This window comes from Pseudophryne corroboree, chromosome 7, assembly GCF_028390025.1.
Source record: "Pseudophryne corroboree isolate aPseCor3 chromosome 7, aPseCor3.hap2, whole genome shotgun sequence".
Lineage (NCBI taxonomy): Eukaryota > Metazoa > Chordata > Amphibia > Anura > Myobatrachidae > Pseudophryne > Pseudophryne corroboree.
In genome coordinates, this window is record NC_086450.1 from 265,568,064 (window position 1) to 265,589,462 (window position 21,399).

The following is a 21,399-nucleotide window of genomic DNA, read 5'->3' on the forward strand; positions in this document are numbered from 1 at the left end:
CAATGTAACGGCAGTAATGTACATAAACTGACAGGGCGGAACGAAGAGAAGAGCTGCAATGTCAGAGGTAACAAAAATTCAACTCTGGGCAGAAAGACATGCGGTGGGCAATCTTCATTCCTGGAGTAGACAACTGGGAAGCGGACTTCCTCAGCAGACACGACCTCCACCCGGGAGAGTGGGTCCGTAACAAGTCAGTGGGGAAATCCACAGATAGACATGATGGCCTTTCGTCTCAACAAGAAGCTAAAGCAGTATTGTTCCAGGTCGAGGGACCCACAAGCAGTGGCGGGGGACGCTCTGGTGACTCCATAGGTCTACCAGATGGTTTACGTGTTCCCACCTCTTCCACTGATTCCAAGAATTCTCAAAAGAATAAAAAGGGAAAATGTTCAAGCAATTCTCATTCCTGCAGATTGCAGAGAAGGGTCTGGTATGCGAATCTACTGGAGTTGCTCCTGGAGGACCCGTGGCCTCTGCGAGAGGATCTTCTAAAACAAGGGCCGTACATCTATCAAGACTTACCGTGGCTACGTTTGACGGCATGGAAGTTGAGCGCGAAAAGGCATTCCGAACAAGGTTATTCCAACCCTGATCCAAACTAGGAAGGGGGTAATGTCTAAACATTACCACCGTATTTGGAAAAAATATGTCTTGTGGTGTGAAAACAGGAAATTTCCTCTAGTGGAATTACAACTGGGACGTTTTCTCCTTTTTCTAGTCAGGTGTGGATGTGGGCCTATGTTTGGGCTCCTTGAAAGTCCAGATTTCGGGCTTGTCCATTTTCTTCCAGAAACAATTGGCTTCACTCCCTGAGGTTCAGACGTTCCTGAAGGGTGTTATGCACATCCAGCCGCCCTTTGTGCCTCCCACGCACCTTGGGATCTTAACGTGGTGTTACAGTTTCTGCAATCGGACTGGTTTGAACCTTTACAGGAGGTTGATGTTAAGTTTCTTATGTGGAAGACTGTTACCCTGTTGGCCTTGGCTTCTGCAAGGCGTGTGTCCAAACTAGGGGCGTTGTCTCACAAAAGCCCCTATTTGATTTTTCATGAGGATAGAGCTGAACCCAGAACTCGTCAGCAATTTCTTCCTAAGGTGGTGTCTGCGTTTCATATCAACCAACCTACTGTGGTTTCCGGTGCTTACGGACACCTCTGCTATCTTCAAGTCCCTGGATGGTGTGAGGGCTTTGAAGATCTACATGATGAGGACAGCTCGTCACAGAAAATCTGACTCGCTGTTTGTTCAATATGATCACAAGAAATTTGTGTGTCCTGCTTCAAAGCAGTCTATTGCTCGCTGGATCAGGCTTACTATCCAGCATGCTTATTCATCGGCAGGATTGCCAGTTCCTAAAGTACAGGCCCACTCTACTAGGTCAGTGGGTTCTTCCTGGGCGGCTGCCCGGGGTGTCTTGTCTTTACAGCTCTGCCGAGCAGCTACTTGGTCTGGATCGAACACGTTTGCTAAGTTCTACAAGTTTGATACTTTGGCCTCTGAGGACCTTCAGTTCAATCAATCAGTACTGCAGGAACCTCAGCACTCTCCCGCCCGGTTTGGGAGCTTTGGTACATCCCCATGGTACTAATGTGGACCCCAGCATCCTAAGAGAAAATAGGATTTTAATTACCTACCAGTAAATCCTTTTCTCGTAGTCCGTAGAGGATACTAGGCGCCTGCCCAGTGCTTTGTGTTTCCTGCCCTGTTACTTAGTTAAGTAATGTTGGTTCAGCTGTTGCTGTTTCTGTTCAGTTTGGTTATCATGGCTTTCCTCAGGCACAGTCCGTCTCCTCGGGAACAGGTGGTCATTCCGAGTTGTTCGCTCGGTAAATTTCTTCGCATCGCAGTGATTTTCCGCTTATTGCGCATGCGCAATGTTCGCACTGCGACTGTGCCAAGTAAATTTGCTATGCAGTTAGGAATTTTACTCACAGCATTACGAGGTTTTTTGTTCGTTCTGGTGATCGTAATGTGATTGACAGGAAGTGGGTGTTTCTGGGCGGAAACTGGCCGTTTTATGGGAGTATGTGAAAAAACGCTACCGTTTCTGGGAAAAACTCGGGAGTGGCTGGAGAAATGGAGGAGTGTCTGGGCGAACGCTGGGTGTGTTTGTGACGTCAAACCAGGAACGACAAGCACTGAACTGATTGCACTGGCAGAGTAAGTCTCGAGCTACTCAGAAACTGCACAGAGAAGTCTTTTCGCAATATTGCGATTCTTTCGTTCGCAATTTTGATAAGCTAAGATTCACTCCCAGTAGGCGGCGGCTTAGCGTGTGCAAAGCTGCTAAAAGCAGCTTGCGAGCGAACAACTCGGAACGAGGGCCACAGTTTCTAGACTGAGTCTGGTAGGAGGGGCATAGAGGGAGGAGCCAGTGCAAACTATTGATTTCTTAAAGTGCCCAAGGCTCCTAGTGGACCCGTCTATACCCCATGGTACACCAGTATCCTCGGGTTCACTACGGCTGGCCGGCGGTCGGGCTCCCGGCGACCAGCATCCCGGCGCCGGGAGCCCGACCGCTGGCTTACCGACAGCGTGGAGAGCGCAAATGAGCCCCTTGCGGGCTCGCTGCGCTCGCCACGCTACGGGCACGGTGGCGCGCTACGCGCGCCACACTATTTTATTCTCCCTCTATGGGGGTCGTGGACCCCCACGAGGGAAAATAAGTGTCTGTATGCCGGCTGTCGGGCTCCCGGCGCCGGTATACTGAGCGCCGGGAGGCCGACCGCCGGCATACAGAAGACCACCCGTATCCTCTACGGACTACGAGAAAAGGATTTACCAGTAGGTAATAAAAATCCTATTTATCTGACGTCCTAGTGGATGCTGGGAACTCCGTAAGGACCATGGGGAATAGCGGCTCCGCAGGAGACTGGGCACAAAAGTAAAGCTTTAGGACTACCTGGTGTGCACTGGCTCCTCCCCCTATGACCCTCCTCCAAGCCTCAGTTAGATATTTGTGCCCGGCCGAGAAGGGTGCACACTAGGCGCTCTCCTGAGCTTCTTAGTGAAAGTTTAGTTTTAGGTTTTTTATTTTCAGTGAGACCTGCTGGCAACAGGCTCACTGCATCGAGGGACTAAGGGGAGAAGAAGCGAACCTGCCTGCTTGCTGCCAGCTTGGGCTTCTTAGGCTACTGGACACCATTAGCTCCAGAGGGACCGAACACAGGCCCAGCCTCGGAGTCCGGTCCCAGAGTCGCGCCGCCGGCCCCCTTACAGAGCCAGAAGCAAGAAGAGGTCCGGAAAAATCGGCGGCAGAAGACATCAGTCTTCAACAAGGTAGCGCACAGCACTGCAGCTGTGCGCCATTGCTCCTCAGGCACACTTCACACTCCGTTCACTGAGGGTGCAGGGCGCTAGGGGGGGGCACCCTGAGCAGCAATGTAAAACACCTTGGCTGGCGAAAATACACCACATATAATCCCCAGGGCTATATGGATGTCTTTTAACCCCTGCCAGAATTCACCAAAAAGCGGGAGAAAAGGCCGCCGAGAAGGGGGCGGAGCCTATCTCCTCAGCACACGGGCGCCATTTTCCATCACAGCTCCGCTGGAAGGACGTCTCCCTGACTCTCCCCTGCAGTCCTGCACTACAGAAAAGGGTAAAAAAGAGAGGGGGGGCGCAGTTTTGATAATAACAGCAGCTATAAAGGGAAAAGCACGTTATATAGTGGTATTCCTGTCTATATATAGCGCTCTGGTGTGTGCTGGCATACTCTCCCTCCGTCTCCCCAAAGGGCTAGTGGGGTCCTGTCCTCTATCAGAGCATTCCCTGTGTGTGTGCGGTGTGTCGGTACGATTGTGTCGACATGTTTGAGGAGGAAAATGAGATGGAGGCGGAGCAATTGCCTATAATAGAGTTGTCACCCCCTAGGGAGTCGACACCTGAGTGGATGAGCTTATGGAAGGAATTGCGTGACAATGTCAGCTCTTTACGAAAGACAGTTGACGATATGAGACAGCCGGCTACTCAGCTTGTGCCTGTCCAGGGGTCTCAAACGCCATCAGGGGCTCTAAAACGCCCGTTACCTCAGATGGCAGACACAGACACGGATACTGACTCCAGTGTCGACGATGATGAGACAAATGTAACTTCCAGTAGGGCCACACGTTACATGATTGAGGCAATGAAAAATGTTTTGCATATTTCTGATAATACAAGTACCACTAAAAAGGGTATTATGTTTGGTGAGAAAAAACTGCCTGTAGTTTTTCCTGTGTCCGAGGAATTAAATGAAGTGTGTGATGAGGCGTGGGTTTCCCCCGATAAAAAACTGATAATTCCTAAAAGGTTATTGGCATCATACCCTTTCCCGCCAGAGGATAGGGCACGTTGGGAAACACCCCCTAGGGTGGATAAAGCGCTCACACGCTTGTCTAAACAGGTGGCACTACCCTCTCCTGATACGGATGCCCTAAAGGAACCTGCCGACAGAAAGCAGGAGAATATCCTAAAATGTATATACACTCACACGGGTGTTATACTGCGACCGGCAATCGCCTCAGCCTGGATGTGCAGTGCTGGGGTGGCGTGGTCGGATTCCCTGACTGAAAATATTGATACCCTAGATAGGGACAGTATATTACTGACTATAGAGCATTTAAAAGATGCATTTTTATATATGCGTGATGCGCAGAGGGATATTTGCCGACTGGCATCAAGAGTTAGCGCGCTGTCCATTTCTGCAAGAACTCAGGCGCAGTCCTTTCGGCCCCATAAGGGCAAGCGGGCAAAAGGCTCCTCATTTCTGCCCCGTGGCAGAGGGAGAGGAAAAAGGCTGCAGCACACAGCCAGTTCCCAGGAACAGAAGCCCTCTCCCGCCTCCGCAAAGTCTTCAGCATGACGCTGGGGCTTTACAAGCGGACTCAGGCACGGTGGGGGCCCGTCTCAAGAAGTTCAGCGCGCAGTGGGCCCACTCGCAAGTGGACCCCTGGATCCTTCAGGTGGTATCTCAGGGGTACAAATTGGAATTCGAGACGTCTCCCCCTCGCCGTTTCCTAAAGTCTGCTTTACCGACGTCTCCCTCAGACAGGGAGGCAGTATTGCAAGCCATTCACAAGCTGTATTCCCAGCAGGTGATAATCAAGGTACCCCTCCTGCAACAGGGAAAGGGGTATCATTCCACACTGTTTGTGGTACCGAAGCCGGACGGCTCGGTGAGACCAATTTTAAATCTAAAATCCTTGAACACTTACATACAGAGGTTCAAATTCAAGATGGAGTCACTCAGAGCAGTGATGGCAAACCTGGAAGAAGGGGATTATATGGTGTCTCTGGACATCAAAGATGCTTATACATGTCCCAATTTACCCTTCTCACCAAGGGTACCTCAGGTTTGTGGTACAGAATTGTCACTATCAGTTTCAGACGCTGCCGTTTGGCTTGTCCACGGCACCCCGGGTCTTTACCAAGGTAATGGCCGAAATGATGATACTCCTTCGAAGGAAGGGAGTTTTAGTTATCCCTTACTTGGACGATCTCCTGATAAGGGCAAGATCCAGGGAACAGTTGGAAGTCGGGGTAGCACTATCTCAGATAGTGTTGCGGCAGCACGGTTGGATTCTCAATATTCCAAAATCGCAGCTGATCCCGACGACTCGCCTTCTATTCCTAGGAATGATCCTGGACACAGTCCAGAAAAAGGTTTTTCTCCCGGAGGAGAAAGCCAGGGAGTTATCCGAGCTAGTCAGAAATCTCCTAAAACCAGGCCAAGTCTCAGTGCATCAATGCACAAGGGTCCTGGGAAAAATGGTGGCTTCCTACAAAGCAATCTTATTCGGCAGATTCCACGCAAGAACCTTCCAGTGGGATCTGCTAGACAAATGGTCCGGGTCGCATCTTCAGATGCATCAGCGGATAATTTTGTCACCAAAGACAAGGGTGTCTCTCCTGTGGTGGTTGCAGAGTGCTCATCTTCTAGAGGGCCGCAGATTCGGCATTCAGGACTTGGTCCTGGTGACCACGGATGCCAGCCTGAGAGGCTGGGGAGCAGTCACACAGGGAAGAAATTTCCAGGGCTTGTGGTCAAGCCTGGAGACATCACTTCACATAAATATCCTGGAGCTAAGGGCCATCTACAATACTCTAAGCCTAGCAAGACCGCTGCTTCAAGGTCAGACAACATCACGGCAGTCGCCCACGTAAACAGACAGGGCGGCACAAGAAGCAGGAGGGCAATGGCAGAAGCTGCAAACATTCTTCGCTGGGCGGAAAATCATGTGATAGCACTGTCAGCAGTGTTCATTCCGGGAGTGGACAACTGGGAAGCAGACTTCCTCAGCAGGCACGACCTCCACCCGGGAGAGTGGGGACTTCATCCAGAAGTCTTCCACATGATTGTGAACCGTTGGGAAAAACCAAAGGTGGACATGATGGCGTCCGTCCTCAACAAAAAACTAGACAGGTATTGCGCCAGGTCAAGGGACCCTCAGGCAATAGATGTGGACGCTCTGGTAACACCATGGGTGTACCAGTCAGTGTATGTGTTCCCTCCTCTGCCTCTCATACCCAAGGTACTGAGAATTATAAGACGGAGAGGAGTAAGAACTATACTCGTGGCTCCGGATTGGCCAAGAAGGACTTGGTACCCGGAACTTCAAGAGATGCTCACAGAGGACCCGTGGCCTCTACCTCTAAGAAGGGACCTGCTCCAGCAGGGACCCTGTCTGTTCCAAGACTTACCGCGACTGCGTTTGACGGCATGGCGGTTGAACGCCGGATCCTGAAGGAAAAAGGCATTCCGGATGAAGTCATCCCTACCCTGATCAAAGCCAGGAAGGATGTAACCGCACAACATTATCACCGTATTTGGCGTAAATATGTTGCGTGGTGCGAGGCCAGGAAGGCCCCTACAGAGGAATTTCAACTGGGTCGTTTCCTGCATTTCCTGCAAACAGGACTGTCTATGGGCCTAAAATTAGGGTCCATTAAGGTTCAAATTTCGGCCCTGTCGATTTTCTTCCAGAAAGAACTGGCTTCAGTTCCTGAAGTTCAGACGTTTGTCAAGGGGGTACTGCATATACAGCCTCCTTTTGTGCCTCCAGTGGCACCCTGGGATCTCAATGTAGTTTTGGGGTTCCTAAAATCACATTGGTTTGAACCACTCACCACTGTGGACTTAAAATATCTCACATGGAAAGTGGGAATGCTGTTGGCCCTGGCTTCGGCCAGGCGTGTGTCAGAATTGGCGGCTTTATCCTATAAAAGCCCTTACCTAATTTTTCATACGGACAGGGCAGAATTGAGGACTCGTCCTCAATTTCTCCCTAAGGTTGTTTTAGCGTTTCACCTGAACCAGCCTATTGTGGTACCTGCGGCTACTAGGGACTTGGAGGACTCCAAGTTGCTGGATGTAGTCAGGGCCCTGAAAATATATGTTTCCAGGACGGCTGGAGTCAGAAAATCTGACTCGCTGTTTATCCTGTATGCACCCAACAAGCTGGGTGCTCCTGCTTCTAAGCAGACTATTGCTCGTTGGATTTGTAGTACGATTCAGCTTGCACATTCTGTGGCAGGCCTGCCACAGCCTAAATCTGTAAAAGCCCATTCCACAAGGAAGGTGGGCTCATCTTGGGCGGCTGCCCGAGGGGTCTCGGCTTTACAACTTTGCCGAGCAGCTACTTGGTCAGGGGCAAATACGTTTGCTAAATTCTACAAATTTGATACCCTGGCTGAGGAGGACCTGGAGTTCTCTCATTCGGTGCTGCAGAGTCATCCGCACTTTCCCGCCCGTTTGGGAGCTTTGGTATAATCCCCATGGTCCTTACGGAGTTCCCAGCATCCACTAGGACGTCAGAGAAAATAAGAATTTACTTACCGATAATTCTATTTCTCGTAGTCCGTAGTGGATGCTGGGCGCCCATCCCAAGTGCGGATTGTCTGCAATACTTGTACATAGTTGCTGTTACAAAATTCGGGTTTTTGTTGTTGTGAGCCATCTTTTCAGAGGCTCCGCTGTTATCATGCTGTTAACTGGGTTCAGATCACAGGTTGTACGGTGTGATTGGTGTGGCTGGTATGAGTCTTACCCGGGATTCAAAATCCTTCCTTATTGTGTACGCTCGTCCGGGCACAGTATCCTAACTGAGGCTTGGAGGAGGGTCATAGGGGGAGGAGCCAGTGCACACCAGGTAGTCCTAAAGCTTTACTTTTGTGCCCAGTCTCCTGCGGAGCCGCTATTCCCCATGGTCCTTACGGAGTTCCCAGCATCCACTACGGACTACGAGAAATAGAATTATCGGTAAGTAAATTCTTATTTTTTGTGAAATCTGGATCAAAAGCCTGATTCTGATTTGCACGAAATATCAATGTTCATGTAAATTGGTGATTTTTGCGTACTGTGCATGCATGAAAATCAAAAAACTTGCATGGTGCATGCTTTCCATGGTGTGTACGCAGAGTCACAGTACTGATTGAGACGTAAGGGGGGGGTACACACGGAGAGATCATTGCTTAAATTATAAGCAATCTGACTAGATTGCTTAGAACTTCAGCATGGATCTCTCCGTGTGTATGCCCCACAGCGATAGATATGCGCGGCCCTGCATGTCGCTATCGCTGGCACTAGATCGGCCTGCATACAGGCACAATCTAGCAGGTTGCTCATTTCACCGCTGGGTGAAATGAGCGGCTTCCCCATCCGCCCCCCTCGCTTAGCACACATTGCGCTGTGTGTACGGGGCTTTAGAGTGCCTGAAATTTTTGAAGAATGGGAGAGGGCTATTCAGTCTTATGGGCATGTTATGGGATTGGTTGCTTAACCGTATATTGGACCTTATTTAGTAAGGATTGCAGATTCTGCTTCTTAGCAGAATCTGCAATCCTTTCAATTGCATGCAGGGGGCCACCCATTGCAGGGCAAGGCAGCCGTCCAGCATGCTACCCACCGCCCACCCAGTGCGATCATGCTGTAGTTGCGATCGTAATGTAATTAGAGCGTGGTCGCAGAAACTATGGAAGCCCCCTGCCAGTGCCGCCTGGCTGCAAGGGTAGACGACATGCAGCCGTCCTGAAATTATTGCCGACACGCCCCCATTTCCCTGACGCTGCCCCAGAAATGCTCGGTTGCCACCCGTCCTGCGATTGCCTCTATCCATCAGGCAGAGGCATTCACAGTAACTGCATGCGCAGGACGGGAGCTGCGTTTGCAATGCAAACTGAATTAGGCCCTTTGTGCCAAACTCTGATGGAGAGTCTGCACATACAGTAGAATGTGAATGGTGCAGGTTTTAATGGTGTGTCCGATGGTTGCATCTAAAGACTGACAAAATGGGAGTCCTAATCCTTGCACATTCAGGTGCACACTTGTACACCAGAATAAGGGATTTTACTAGCAGTAGAATAAATTCACAGACTTACGTCATATGACTGGCACTGTAATACCATTGTGCTGATACTATCCTTTTTGAGGCTTTGGATTTATGAAGTCAACATTTACAATGAAATGTATGTACATACATTATCAGAGATTTGTCCAAAAAACAAGAAAAATAATAATTTGTGCCAGTACATATATCACACCATTGCTATTCCTTACTTGATATTGTGAACAGGATTCCCTTTATTCTGAACATGCAGATGTAGCCAGGCTCAGCCTACCTGTGATTCGTATGATATGCACGTACGCAGGCATCGTGGGAGCAACAAGCTGTGCCCAGCTGTGACTATTCGCACCCACGATCGCATAGTGTAAAGCTTATGGGCTGCAAGTGCATATAAACACCTGTGAATGTGCACAGCACCAAGCCAAACAAGACGCGGGTGCGATTAGCCACAGTCACAGTGAGCGTTGCTATATTTGTACTATCAGGAATTGTTTGAGAATTAATAATAATGTTTTCATAAACCACAGCAGCTTTATTATGAGCAGTACAACATTCACAGGCACTTGTGTAGATCTCCTGGTTATAAGCGCCTCAGTAAGGGGGTGAGTGCATTTGACAGAAAAAAATGCACGGTTATATAACATACATGCACTTTTAATGTATTTATTATGCACTTATTAATGTTGCACTTTTACTATTACAAACTAAGTAGCGCACATTATAATATGTATCACAGTCAACCTCCAAGAAACTGTTCATTCTATTATGAAGGCAACTACATTATTATGGTACATTATAGTATATTATCTTGAATCAGTTTATAACTTCCTTATTTTTGTGTCTTTTGTAGACAGCCCTTAATTTGTATTATTTGGCTATTATTGGACAAGGATTGTCAATTGCTTCACTTCTAATATCCTTGGGAATCTTTTTCTACTTCAAGTAAGTGATTTTATTTTTCATGACTTTTTTACCAGTGTATGGACTAGAGATGAGTTGGTTCGGTTCCCTGAGAACCGAACTCCCACGAACTTCATGCTTCGAGCCCAGATCTGAGTCTGACTCGGGTCCTCCCTCCAGACTCGGAAACCAGAACGAAGCAAAACGTCATTATCCCGCTGTCAGAATCTCGCAAGTTTTGGATTCCATATAAACAGCCGCGCGTCGCCGCCATTTTCACTCCGGACTTGGAGAGTGAGGGAGACAGACCTCTGTCTCTCTGTGGGTGGTGGCGTCGGGTGGGGTTAGTGCGTGCACTGTAGGGGTGCTGCTGCAGTCACTGTGGTGTACCTGTGCTGTGTTAGGGGTGCTGTCCTGGCTGTCACTGGCTTTTCATGTGCTGCAACTGTACATGGGTGTTGCTGTCCTATCTGTCACTATGTTGTACAGGGTGCAGGGCCCTGTATGTTGTAAAAATTCAGAGGTGCAGTTGTTAAAAATAAAAAGCACACTGCTCCTGTATGCTGTAAAATATTGGGGTGCAGCTGGCCCTGAATGTTGTAAAAATTCAGGGGTGCAGTTAAAAATTAAAAGCATACTGCTGTATGCTGTAAAATGTAGGGTTGTTGCTGTTCAGATAACATTACACTGGCCCTGTTTGCTATAAAAATTCAGGGTGCAGTTGTTAAAAATTAAAAGCACACTGCTCCTGTATGCTTTAAAATATAGGGGTGCTGCTGGCCCTGTATGTTGAAAAAATTCAGAGGTGCCGTTGTTAAAAGTACACTACTCCTGTATGCTGTAAAATATAGGGGTGCTGCTGGCCCTGTAGGTTGTAAAAATTCAAAAGTGCTGTTGGTAAGAATTAAAAGTATACTGCTGTATGCTGTGAAATATAGGGGTGCAGCTGGCCCTGAATGGGTGCAGTTGGTGAAAATTTTAAAGCACACTGATGTATGTTGTAAAATATAGGGGTGTTGCTGCTTAAGTAACATTACACTGGCCCTGTATGTTGTAACAATTCAGGGATGCAGTTGTTAAAAATTAAAAGCACACTGCTGTATGCTGTCAAATATAGGGGTGCTGCTGGCCCTGTATGTTTAAAAATTCAGAGGTGGAGTTGTTAAAAATTAAAAGCTCACTGCTCCTGTATGCTGTAAAATATTGGGGTGCAGCTGGCCCTGAATGTTGTACAAATTAGGGGTGCAATTACAAATTAAAAGCGCACTGCTGTAAAATATAGGGGTGTTGCTGTTTAAATAACATTACACTGGTCCTGTATGTTGTAAAAATGCTGTGGTGCAGTTGTTAAAAATTAAAAGCACACTGTTGTATGTTGTAAAATATAGGGGTGTTGATGTTCAAATAACATTACACTGGCCCAATATGTTGTAAAAATTCAGGTGTGCAGTTGTTAAAAATGAAAAGCACACTGGTCTTGTATGCTTTAAAATATAGAGGTGCTGCTGGCCTTGTATGTTGTAAAAAAATTAGGGGTGCAGTTGTTAAAAATTAAAAGCACGCTGCTGTATGTTGTAAAATATAGGGGTGTTGCTGTTTAAATAACATTACACTGGCCCTGTATGTTGTAAAAATTCAGGCGTGCAGTTGTTAAAAATGAAAAGCACAATGCTGTATGCTGTAAAATATAGGGGTGCTGCTGGCCGTGTATGTTGTAAAAATTCAGAGGTGTAGTTGTTCAAAATTAAAAGCACACTGGTCTTGTATGCTGTAAAATATAGGGGTGCTGCTGGCCCTGTAGTTAAAAATTAAAAGTATACTGCTATAAAATATAGGTGTGCAGCTGGCACTGAATGTTGTAAAAATGCAGGGTGCAGTTAAAAATTAAAAGCACACTGCTGTATGCTGTAAAATTTAGGGGTGTTGCTGTTCAAATAACATTACACTGACCCTGTATGTTGTAAAAATTCAGGGGTGCAGTTAAAAATGAAAAGCACACTGCTGTATGTTGTTATTATTTTATTATTAACAGTTTCTTATATAGCACAGCAAATTCTGTTGCGCTTTACAACTGGACACAATTAGTTGTAAAATATAGGGGTGTTGCTGTTCAAATAACATTACACTGGCTCGGTATGTTGTAAAAATTCAGCGGTGCAGTTGTTAAAAATTAAAAGCACACTGCTCCTGTATGCTGTAAAATATTGGGGTGCAGCTGGCCCTGAATGTTGTAAAAATTAGGGGTGCAGTTACAAATGAAAAGCGCACTGCTGTATGCTGTAAAATATAGGGGTGTTGCTGTTTAAATAACATTACACTGGTCCTGTATGTTGTAAAAATGCTGTGGTGCAGTTGTTAAAAATTAAAAGCACACTGTTGTATGTTGTAAAATATAGGGGTGTTGCTTTTCAAATAACATTACACTGGCCCAATATGTTGTAAACATTCAGGCGTGCAGTTGTTAAAAATTAAAAGCACACTGGTCTTGTATGCTGTAAAATATAGGGGTGTTGCTGGCCCTGTATGTTGTAATAATTCTAGGGTGCAGTGAAAATCAGTGTATACTGGCCTTGTCTTGTATCATGTAATTATTATAGGGTGCAGTGAAAATCAATGTACACTGGCCCTGTCTTGTATGCTGTAATTATTCTAGGGTGCAGTGAAAATCAGTGTACGCTGGCCCTGTCTTGTATGCTGTAATTATTCTAGGGTGCAGTGAAAATCAGTGTACGCTGGCCCTGTCTTGTATGCTGTAATTATTCTAGGGTGCAGTGAAAATCAATGTAAACTGGCCCCGTCTTGTATGCTGTAATTATTCTAGGGTGCAGTGAAAATCAATGTCTTGTATGCTGTAATTATTCTAGGGTGCAGTGAAAATCAATGTACACAGGCCCCGTCTTGTATGCTGTAAAATTACATGGGTGTTGTGAAAATACAGGGGTGCTGGCACTGTCTGCAGTTGCGATGCATAGGCCTGACCTTCACAACACTGTATGGGAAGAGGAGGCTCCTACCACCATTTGCACGCCAACTGAAAGTGCTGGTAGGAGCACCGCCAGTCCAGTTGCTGATATTGAGATTGAGGATGTCACTGTAGAAGTACACCAGGATGAGGAGGATATGGGTGTAGCTGGCGCTGCAGAGGCAGTTGACGATGAGGATTCTAATGGTGATGTGGTGTGTTTGAATAAGACACCAGTGGAGACAGTTGTTGGCCATGGGATGAAAAAGCCCATTGTCATACCTGGGCAAAATACCAAAAAATCCACCTCTTCAGTGTGGAATTATTCCTCCACAAATCCGGACAACAGGTGTGAAGCCATCTGTTGTAGGGGTAAGGACGTTTACTGCCTAGGAACATACTCCCTTATACGTCACCTGCAGTGCATTCATCATAAGTCATTGTCAAGTTCAGAAACTTTGGGTAATAGTGTAAGCAGTTCACTGACACCTAAATGATGTTGTTTCTCTATCGTCCTAGTGGATGCTGGGGTTCCTGAAAGGACCATGGGGAATAGCGGCTCCGCAGGAGACAGGGCACAAAAAGTAAAGCTTTAGGATCAGGTGGTGTGCACTGGCTCCTCCCCCTATGACCCTCCTCCAGACTCCAGTTAGATTTTTGTGCCCGGCCGAGAAGGGTGCAATTCTAGGTGGCTCTCCTAAAGAGCTGCTTAGAGAAAGTTTAGCTTAGGTTTTTTATTTTACAGTGAGTCCTGCTGGCAACAGGATCACTGCAACGAGGGACAGAGGGGAGAAGAAGTGAACTCACCTGCGTGCAGGATGGATTGGCTTCTTGGCTACTGGACATCAGCTCCAGAGGGACGATCACAGGTACAGCCTGGATGGTCACCGGAGCCGCGCCGCCGGCCCCCTTGCAGATGCTGAAGTAAGAAGAGGTCCAGAATCGGCGGCTGAAGACCCTTGCAGTCTTCTAAAGGTAGCGCACAGCACTGCAGCTGTGCGCCATTTTCCTCTCAGCACACTTCACACGCAGTCACTGAGGGTGCAGGGCGCTGGGGGGGGGCGCCCTGGGAGGCAAATGTAAACCTATATACTGGCTAAAAATACCTCACATATAGCCCCCAGAGGCTATATGGAGATATTTAACCCCTGCCAAACTTCACTAAAGAGCGGGAGACGAGCCCGCCGGAAAAGGGGCGGGGCCTATCTCCTCAGCACACAGCGCCATTTTCTCTCACAGAAAGGCTGGAGAGAAGGCTCCCAGGCTCTCCCCTGCACTGCACTACAGAAACAGGGTTTAAACAGAGAGGGGGGGCACTAATTGGCGATATAAATATATATATAAAGATGCTATTAGGGAGAAACACTTATATAAGGTTGTCCCTATGTAATTATAGCGTTTTTTTGGTGTGTGCTGGCAAACTCTCCCTCTGTCTCTCCAAAGGGCTAGTGGGTCCTGTCCTCTGTCAGAGCATTCCAGGTGTGTGTGCTGTGTGTCGGTACGTGTGTGTCGACATGTTTGAGGAGGAAAATGAGATGGAGGCGGATGTTGGAGGAGGCGGAGAAATTGCCTGTAAGGGTGATGTCACTCTCTAGGGAGTCGACACCGGAATGGATGGCTTATTTAGGGAATTACGTGAGAATGTCAACACGCTGCAAGGTCGGTTGACGACATGAGACGGCCGACAAACAATTAGTACCGGTCCAGGCGTCTCAGAAACACCGTCAGGGGTTTTTAAAAAAACGCCCATTTACCTCAGTCGGTCGACACAGACACAGACACGGACACTGAATCCAGTGTCGACGGTGAATAAACAAACGTATTCCTCATTAGGGCCACACGTTAAGGGCAATGAAGGAGGTGTTACATATTTCTGATACTACAAGTACCACAAAAGATGGGTATTATGTGGAAGTGAAAAAACTACCTGTAGTTTTTCCTGAATCAGATAAAATAAAATGAAGTGTGTGATGATGCGTGGGTTTACCCCGATAGCAAATATTGGCGTTATACCCTTTCCCGCCAGAAGTTAGGGCGCGTTGGGAAACACCCCTTAGGGTGGATAAGGCGCTCACACGCTTATCAAGTGGCGTTACCGTCTCCAGATACGGCCGCCCTCAAGGAGCCAGCTGATAGGCAGCTGGAAAAATATCCTAAAAAGTATATACACACATACGGTGGTTATACTGCGACCAGCGATCGCCATCAGCCTGGAGATGCAGTGCTGGGTTGGCTTGGTCGAATTCCCTGACTAAAAATATTATTGATATAGAGCATTTAATAGGATGCATTCTATATATATACTGTATGCGAGATGCACAGAGGGATATTTGCACTCTGGTATCAAGATAAGTGCGTTGTCCATATCTCCCAGAAGATGTCATGGACACGACAGTGGTCAGGTGATACAGATCCCATACGGCACATGGAAGTATTGCCGTATAAAGGGAAGGAGTTATTTGGGGTCGGTCCATCGGACCTGGGGGCCACGGCTACAGCTGGGAAATCCAACCTTTTTACCCCAAGTTACATCTCAGCAGAAAAAGACACTGTCTTTTCAGCCTCAATCCTTCCGTTCCCATGTGGGCAAGCGGGCAAAAGGCCAGTCATATCTGCCCAGACATAGAGGAAAGGGAAGTAGACTGCAGCAGGCAGCCCCTTCCCAGGAAAAGAAGCCCTCCACCAGTGGGGGGGTAGTCTCAAGAGTCTCAGCGCGCAGTGGGATCACTCGCAAGTTGACCCCTAGATCGTACAAGTATTATCCCAGGGGTACAGATTGGAGAGTCGAGACATTTTTTCCTCGCAGGTTCCTGAAGCCTGCTTTACCAACGGCTCCCTCCGACAGGGAGGCAGTATTGGAAAAAAATTCACAAGCTGTATTTCCAGCAGGTGATAATCAAAGTACCCCTCCTACAACAAGGAAAAGGGTATTAGTCTTCCACACTATATTGTGGTACTGAAGCCAGAAGGCTTGGTGAGACATAGTCTAAATCTGAAATCTTTGAACACTTACATAAAAAGGTTCAAATCAAGATGGAGTCACTCAAAGCAGTGATAGAGAACCGGAAAAAAGGGGACTATATGGTGTCCCTGGACATCAAGGATTACCTCCATGTCCAAATTTGCCCTTCTCAACAAGGGTACCTCTGGTTCGTGATACAGAACTGTCAATATCAGTTTCAGACGCTGCCGTTGAATTATCCACGGCACCCCGGGCCTTTACCAAGGTAATGGCCGAAAAGATGATTCTTAAAAGAAGAAAGGCATCTTAATTATCCCTTACTTGGACGATATCCTGAAAGGGGCAAGTTTCCAGAGAACAGTTGGAGGTCGGAAAAGAACTATCTAAAGTAGTTCTACGACAGCACGAGTGGATTCTAAATATTCCAAAAAATCGCAGCTATTTTCCGATGATACGTCTGCTGTTCCTAGGAATGATTCTGGGCATAGTCCAGAAAGAGGTATTTCTCCTGGAGGGGAAAGCCAGGGAGTTATCCGACCTAGTCAGAAACCTCCTAAAACCAGGCCAAGTATCAGTGCATCAATGCACAGGAGTCCTGGGAAAAATGGTGGCTTCTTACGAAGCGATTCCATTCGGCAGATCTCACGCAAAAACTTTTCAGGGGGATTTGCTGGACGAATGGTCCGAATCGCATCTTCAGATGCATCAGCGGATAACCCTGTCTCCAAGGACAAGGGTGTCTCTTCTGTGGGGGCTGCAGAGTGCTCATCTTCTAGAGGACAGCACATTCAGCATTCAGGACTGTGTTCTGGTGACCACGGATGCCAGTCTGAGAGGCTGGGGAACAGTCACACAGGGAAGAAATTTCCAAGGAAGTGTGGTCAAGTCTGGAGATTTCTCTCCACATGAATATACTGGAGCTAAGGGCAATGTACAATGCTCTGAGCCTAGGAAGAACTCTGCTTCAAAGTCAACCGGTGCTGATCCAGTAGGACATCATCATGGCAGTCGCCCACGTAAACAGACGGGGCGGCACAAGAAGCAGGAGGGCAATGACAGCAAGGATTCTTCGCTGGGCGAAAGATCATGTGATAACACTGTCAGCAGTGTTCATTCCGGGAGTGGACAACTAGGAAGATTTCCTCAGCATGAATGAATTCCACCCGGAAAAGTGGGAACTTCATCTGGAAGTTTCCACATGTTTGTAAACCGTTGGGAAAGACCAAAGGTGGTTATGATGGCGTCTCACATGAAGCGCCAGGTCTAGAGACCCTCAGGCAATAGCTGGGACGCTCTGGTAACACCGTGGGTGTACCAGTCGGTGTATGTGTTCCCTCCTCTGCCTTTCATACCCAGTGTATGGAGAATGATAGGAAGGAGAGGAGTAAGAACTATACTCGTGGCTCCGGTTTGGCCAAGAAGAACTTGGTACCCGGAACTTCAAGAGATACTAGAAAGGATCTTGATTCAGCAAGAATCATGTCTGTTCCATGACTTACCGCAGCTGCGTTGACGCCAGGGCGGGTGAACGCCGGATCCTAAGGGAAAAAGGCATTCCGGAAGAGGTCATCCCTACCCTGGTCAGAACCAGGAAGGAGGTGACCGCACAACATTATCACCGCTTAGGTGAAAATATGTTCCATGGTGTGAGGCCAGGAAGGCTCCACGGAAGAATTTCAACTAGGTTAATTCCTACATTTCCTGCAAACAGGAGTGTATATGGGTCTCAAATTGGGGTCCATTAAGGTTCAAATTTCGACCGGTCGATTTTCTTCCAGAAAGAAATTGGCTTCAGTTCCTGAAGTCCAGAAGTTGTTAAGGGAGTACTGCATATACAACCCCCTTTTGATGTCTCCAGTGGCACTGGGCGATCTCAACGTAGTTTGGGATTCCTAAAATCACATTGGTTTAAACAACTCAAATCTGTGGATTTGATATATCTCACATGGAAAGTGACCATGCTGTTGGTCCTGGCCTCGGCCAGGCGAGTGTCAGAATTGGCGGCTTTATCTCATAAAGCCATATCTGATTGTCCATTCGGACAGAGCAAAGCTGTGGACTCGTCCCCAGTTTCTCCCTAAGGTGGTGTCAGCGTTTCACCTGAACCAGCTTATTGTGGTACCTGCGGCTACTAGGGACTTGGAGGACTCCAAGTTGCTGGATGTTGTCAGGGCCTTGAAAATATAGTTTCCAGGTCGGCTGGAGTCAGGAATTCTGACTTGCTGTTTATCCTGTGTGCACCCAACAAGCTGGGTGCTCCTGTTTCTAAGCAGACTATTGCTCGTTGGATTTGTAGTACAATTCAGCTTGCACATTCTGTGGCAGGCTTGCCACAGCAAAAAATATGTAAATGCCCATTCCACAAGGAAGGTGGGCTCATCTTGGGCGGCTGCCCGAGGGGTCTCGGCATTACAACTCTGCCGAGCAGCTACGTGGTCAGGGGAGAACACGTTTGTAAAATTCTACAAATTTGATACCCTGGCAAAAGAGGACCTGGAGTTCTCTCATTCGGTGCTGCAGAGTCATCCGCACTCTCCCGCCCGTTTGGGAGCTTTGGTATAATCCCCATGGTCCTTTCAGGAACCCCAGCATCCACTAGGACGATAGAGAAAATAAGAATTTACTTACCGATAATTCTATTTCTCGGAGTCCGTAGTGGATGCTGGGCGCCCATCCCAAGTGCGGATTATCTGCAATACTTGTACATAGTTATTGCTAACTAAATCGGGTTAGTGTTATCGTGAGCCATCTTTTCAGAGGCTCCCCTGTTATCATACTGTTAACTGGGTTCAGATCACAGGTTGTACAGTGTGATTGGTGTGGCTGGTATGAGTCTTACCCGGGATTCAAAATTCCTCCCTTATTGTGTACGCTCGTCCGGGCACAGTATCTAACTGGAGTCTGGAGGAGGGTCATAGGGGGAGGAGCCAGTGCACACCACCTGATCCTAAAGCTTTACTTTTTGTGCCCTGTCTCCTGCGGAGCCGCTATTCCCCATGGTCCTTTCAGGAACCCCAGCATCCACTACGGACTCCGAGAAATAGAATTATCGGTAAGTAAATTCTTATTTTTGTTTAAATGTTATTTCTCAGTGAGAATGAGGATGTAAACACTGAAGGGGGGGTACACGACATCTTGCCACTCTAGAGCCAGTTTGTGCAAGGAGAGATTAATTGCTTCTTTTTTGGCGGGGGCCCAAACAAAGCAATCATTGCAGCCACAGTTGTGTGGCAGACCTTGTCGTTGAAATGATTGGATTGTTACAGTGTGCATGTCCTGTTTATACAACATAAGGGTGGGTGGGGGGTCCCAAGGACAATTCCATCTTGCACCACCTTTTTTTTCTTTGCATTATTTGCTCTTTGGGACCTAGTTTTTAAAACTGCCATTCTGTCTGACACTGCAGTATCACTCCTAGATGGGCCAGGTGTTTGTGCCGTCCACTTGGGTCGCTTAGCTTAGTCATCCAGCTACCTCGTTGCACCTCTTTTTTCTCTGACGTCCTAGTGGATGCTGGGTACTTTGTAAGGACCATGGGGAATAGACGGGCTCCGCAGGAGACTGGGCACTCTTAAAAGAAAGATTAGGTACTATATCTGGTGTGCACTGGCTCCTCCCTCTATGCCCCTCCTCCAGACCTCAGTTAGAATCTGTGCCCGGCCAGAGCTGGATGCACTCTAGGGGCTCTCCTGAGCTTCCTAGGAAAGAAAGTATTTGTTAGGTTTTTTTGTTTTCAGTGAGATCTGCTGGCAACAGACTCACTGCTACGAGGGACTGAGGGGAGAGAAGCAAACCTACCTGCTTCAGCTAGCTTGTGCTTCTAAGGCTACTGGACACCATTAGCTCCAGAGGGTTCGAACACAGGGCCCGACCTCGATCGTCCGTTCCCGGAGCCGCGCCGCCGTCCCCCTTGCAGAGCCAGAAGACTGAAGAGAAAGTTGAAAACCGGCGGCTGAAGACTCCTGTCTTCATTAAGGTAGCGCACAGCACTGCAGCTGTGCGCCATTGCGCCCTTAGCACACCACACACTCCGGTCACTGATGGGTGCAGGGGGGGGGGCGCCCTGGGCAGCAATTACTTTACCTTATTGGCAAAAAGGCACATAATACAGTCTAATAAACTGTATATGTGCAATAACCCCCGCCATTAACTATTTAAAAATGCGGGAGAAGCCCGCCGCTGAGGGGGCGGGGCTATCTTCCTCAGCACACCAGCGCCATTTTCTCTTCACAGCTCCGCTGGAAGGACGCTCCCCAGGCTCTCCCCTGCAGTTTCCAGACTTCAAGGGTAAAAAAGAGAGGGGGGGCACATAAATTTAGGCACAAACTGTGTTAATAAGCAGCTATAGGGGAAAAATCACTCAGTATAGTGTACATCCCTGTATTATATAGCGCTGTGGTGTGTGCTGGCATACTCTCTCTCTGTCTCCCCAAAGGACTTTGTGGGGTCCTGTCCTCAGTTAGAGCATTCCCTGTTTGTGTGCGGTGTGTCGGTACGGCTGTGTCGACATGTTTGATAAAGAGGGTTACGTGGAAGCGGAGCAGGAGCCAATAAGTGTGATGTCGCCCCCTACGGGGCCGACACCGGAGTGGATGGATATGTGGAAGGTATTAACCGACAGTGTCAACTCCTTACATAAGAGGTTCGATGACGTAACAGCCTTGGGACAGCCGGCATCTCAGCCCGTGCCTGCCCAGGCGTCTCAGAGGCCATCAGGGGCTCAAAAACGCCCGCTACCTCAGATGGCAGACACAGATGTCGACACGGAGTCTGACTCCAGTGTAGACGAGGATGAGACAAATGTACAGTCCACAAGGGCCATCCGATGCATGATTACGGCAATGAAAAATGTATTGCACATTTCTGACATTAACCCGGTTACCACTAAAAAGGGTATTATGATTGGGGAGAAAAAGCAGCCAGTGACTTTTCCCCCATCTGATGAGTTAAATGAATTGTGTGAAGAAGCGTGGTGTTCCCCTGATAAGAAACTAGTAATTTCTAAGAGGTTACTGATGGCGTACCCTTTCCCGCCAACGGATAGGTTACGTTGGGAATCATCCCCTAGGGTGGACAAAGCGCTCACACGCTTATCTAAAAGGGTGGCACTGCCGTCTCAGGATACGGCCGCCCTAAAAGAGCCTGCGGATAGAAAGCAGGAATCTATCCTGAAGTCTGTATATACACACTCAGGTACTATACTGCAATTGCTTCAGCATGGATGTGTAGTGCTGCAGCAGCTTGGTCTG

General features: G+C 47.9%; 1 protein-coding gene across 1 annotated transcript in view; it reads left to right on the plus strand.

The window, feature by feature from the left end:
- Positions 1 to 21,399, plus strand: part of CALCRL (calcitonin receptor like receptor) — a 743,490-nt gene that overhangs the window by 442,700 nt on the left and 279,391 nt on the right. The window contains exon 6 of the mRNA XM_063934127.1: positions 10,177 to 10,268. Coding sequence (XP_063790197.1) covers positions 10,177 to 10,268 — 92 coding nt within the window. The remainder of the gene's footprint in view (positions 1 to 10,176; positions 10,269 to 21,399) is intronic.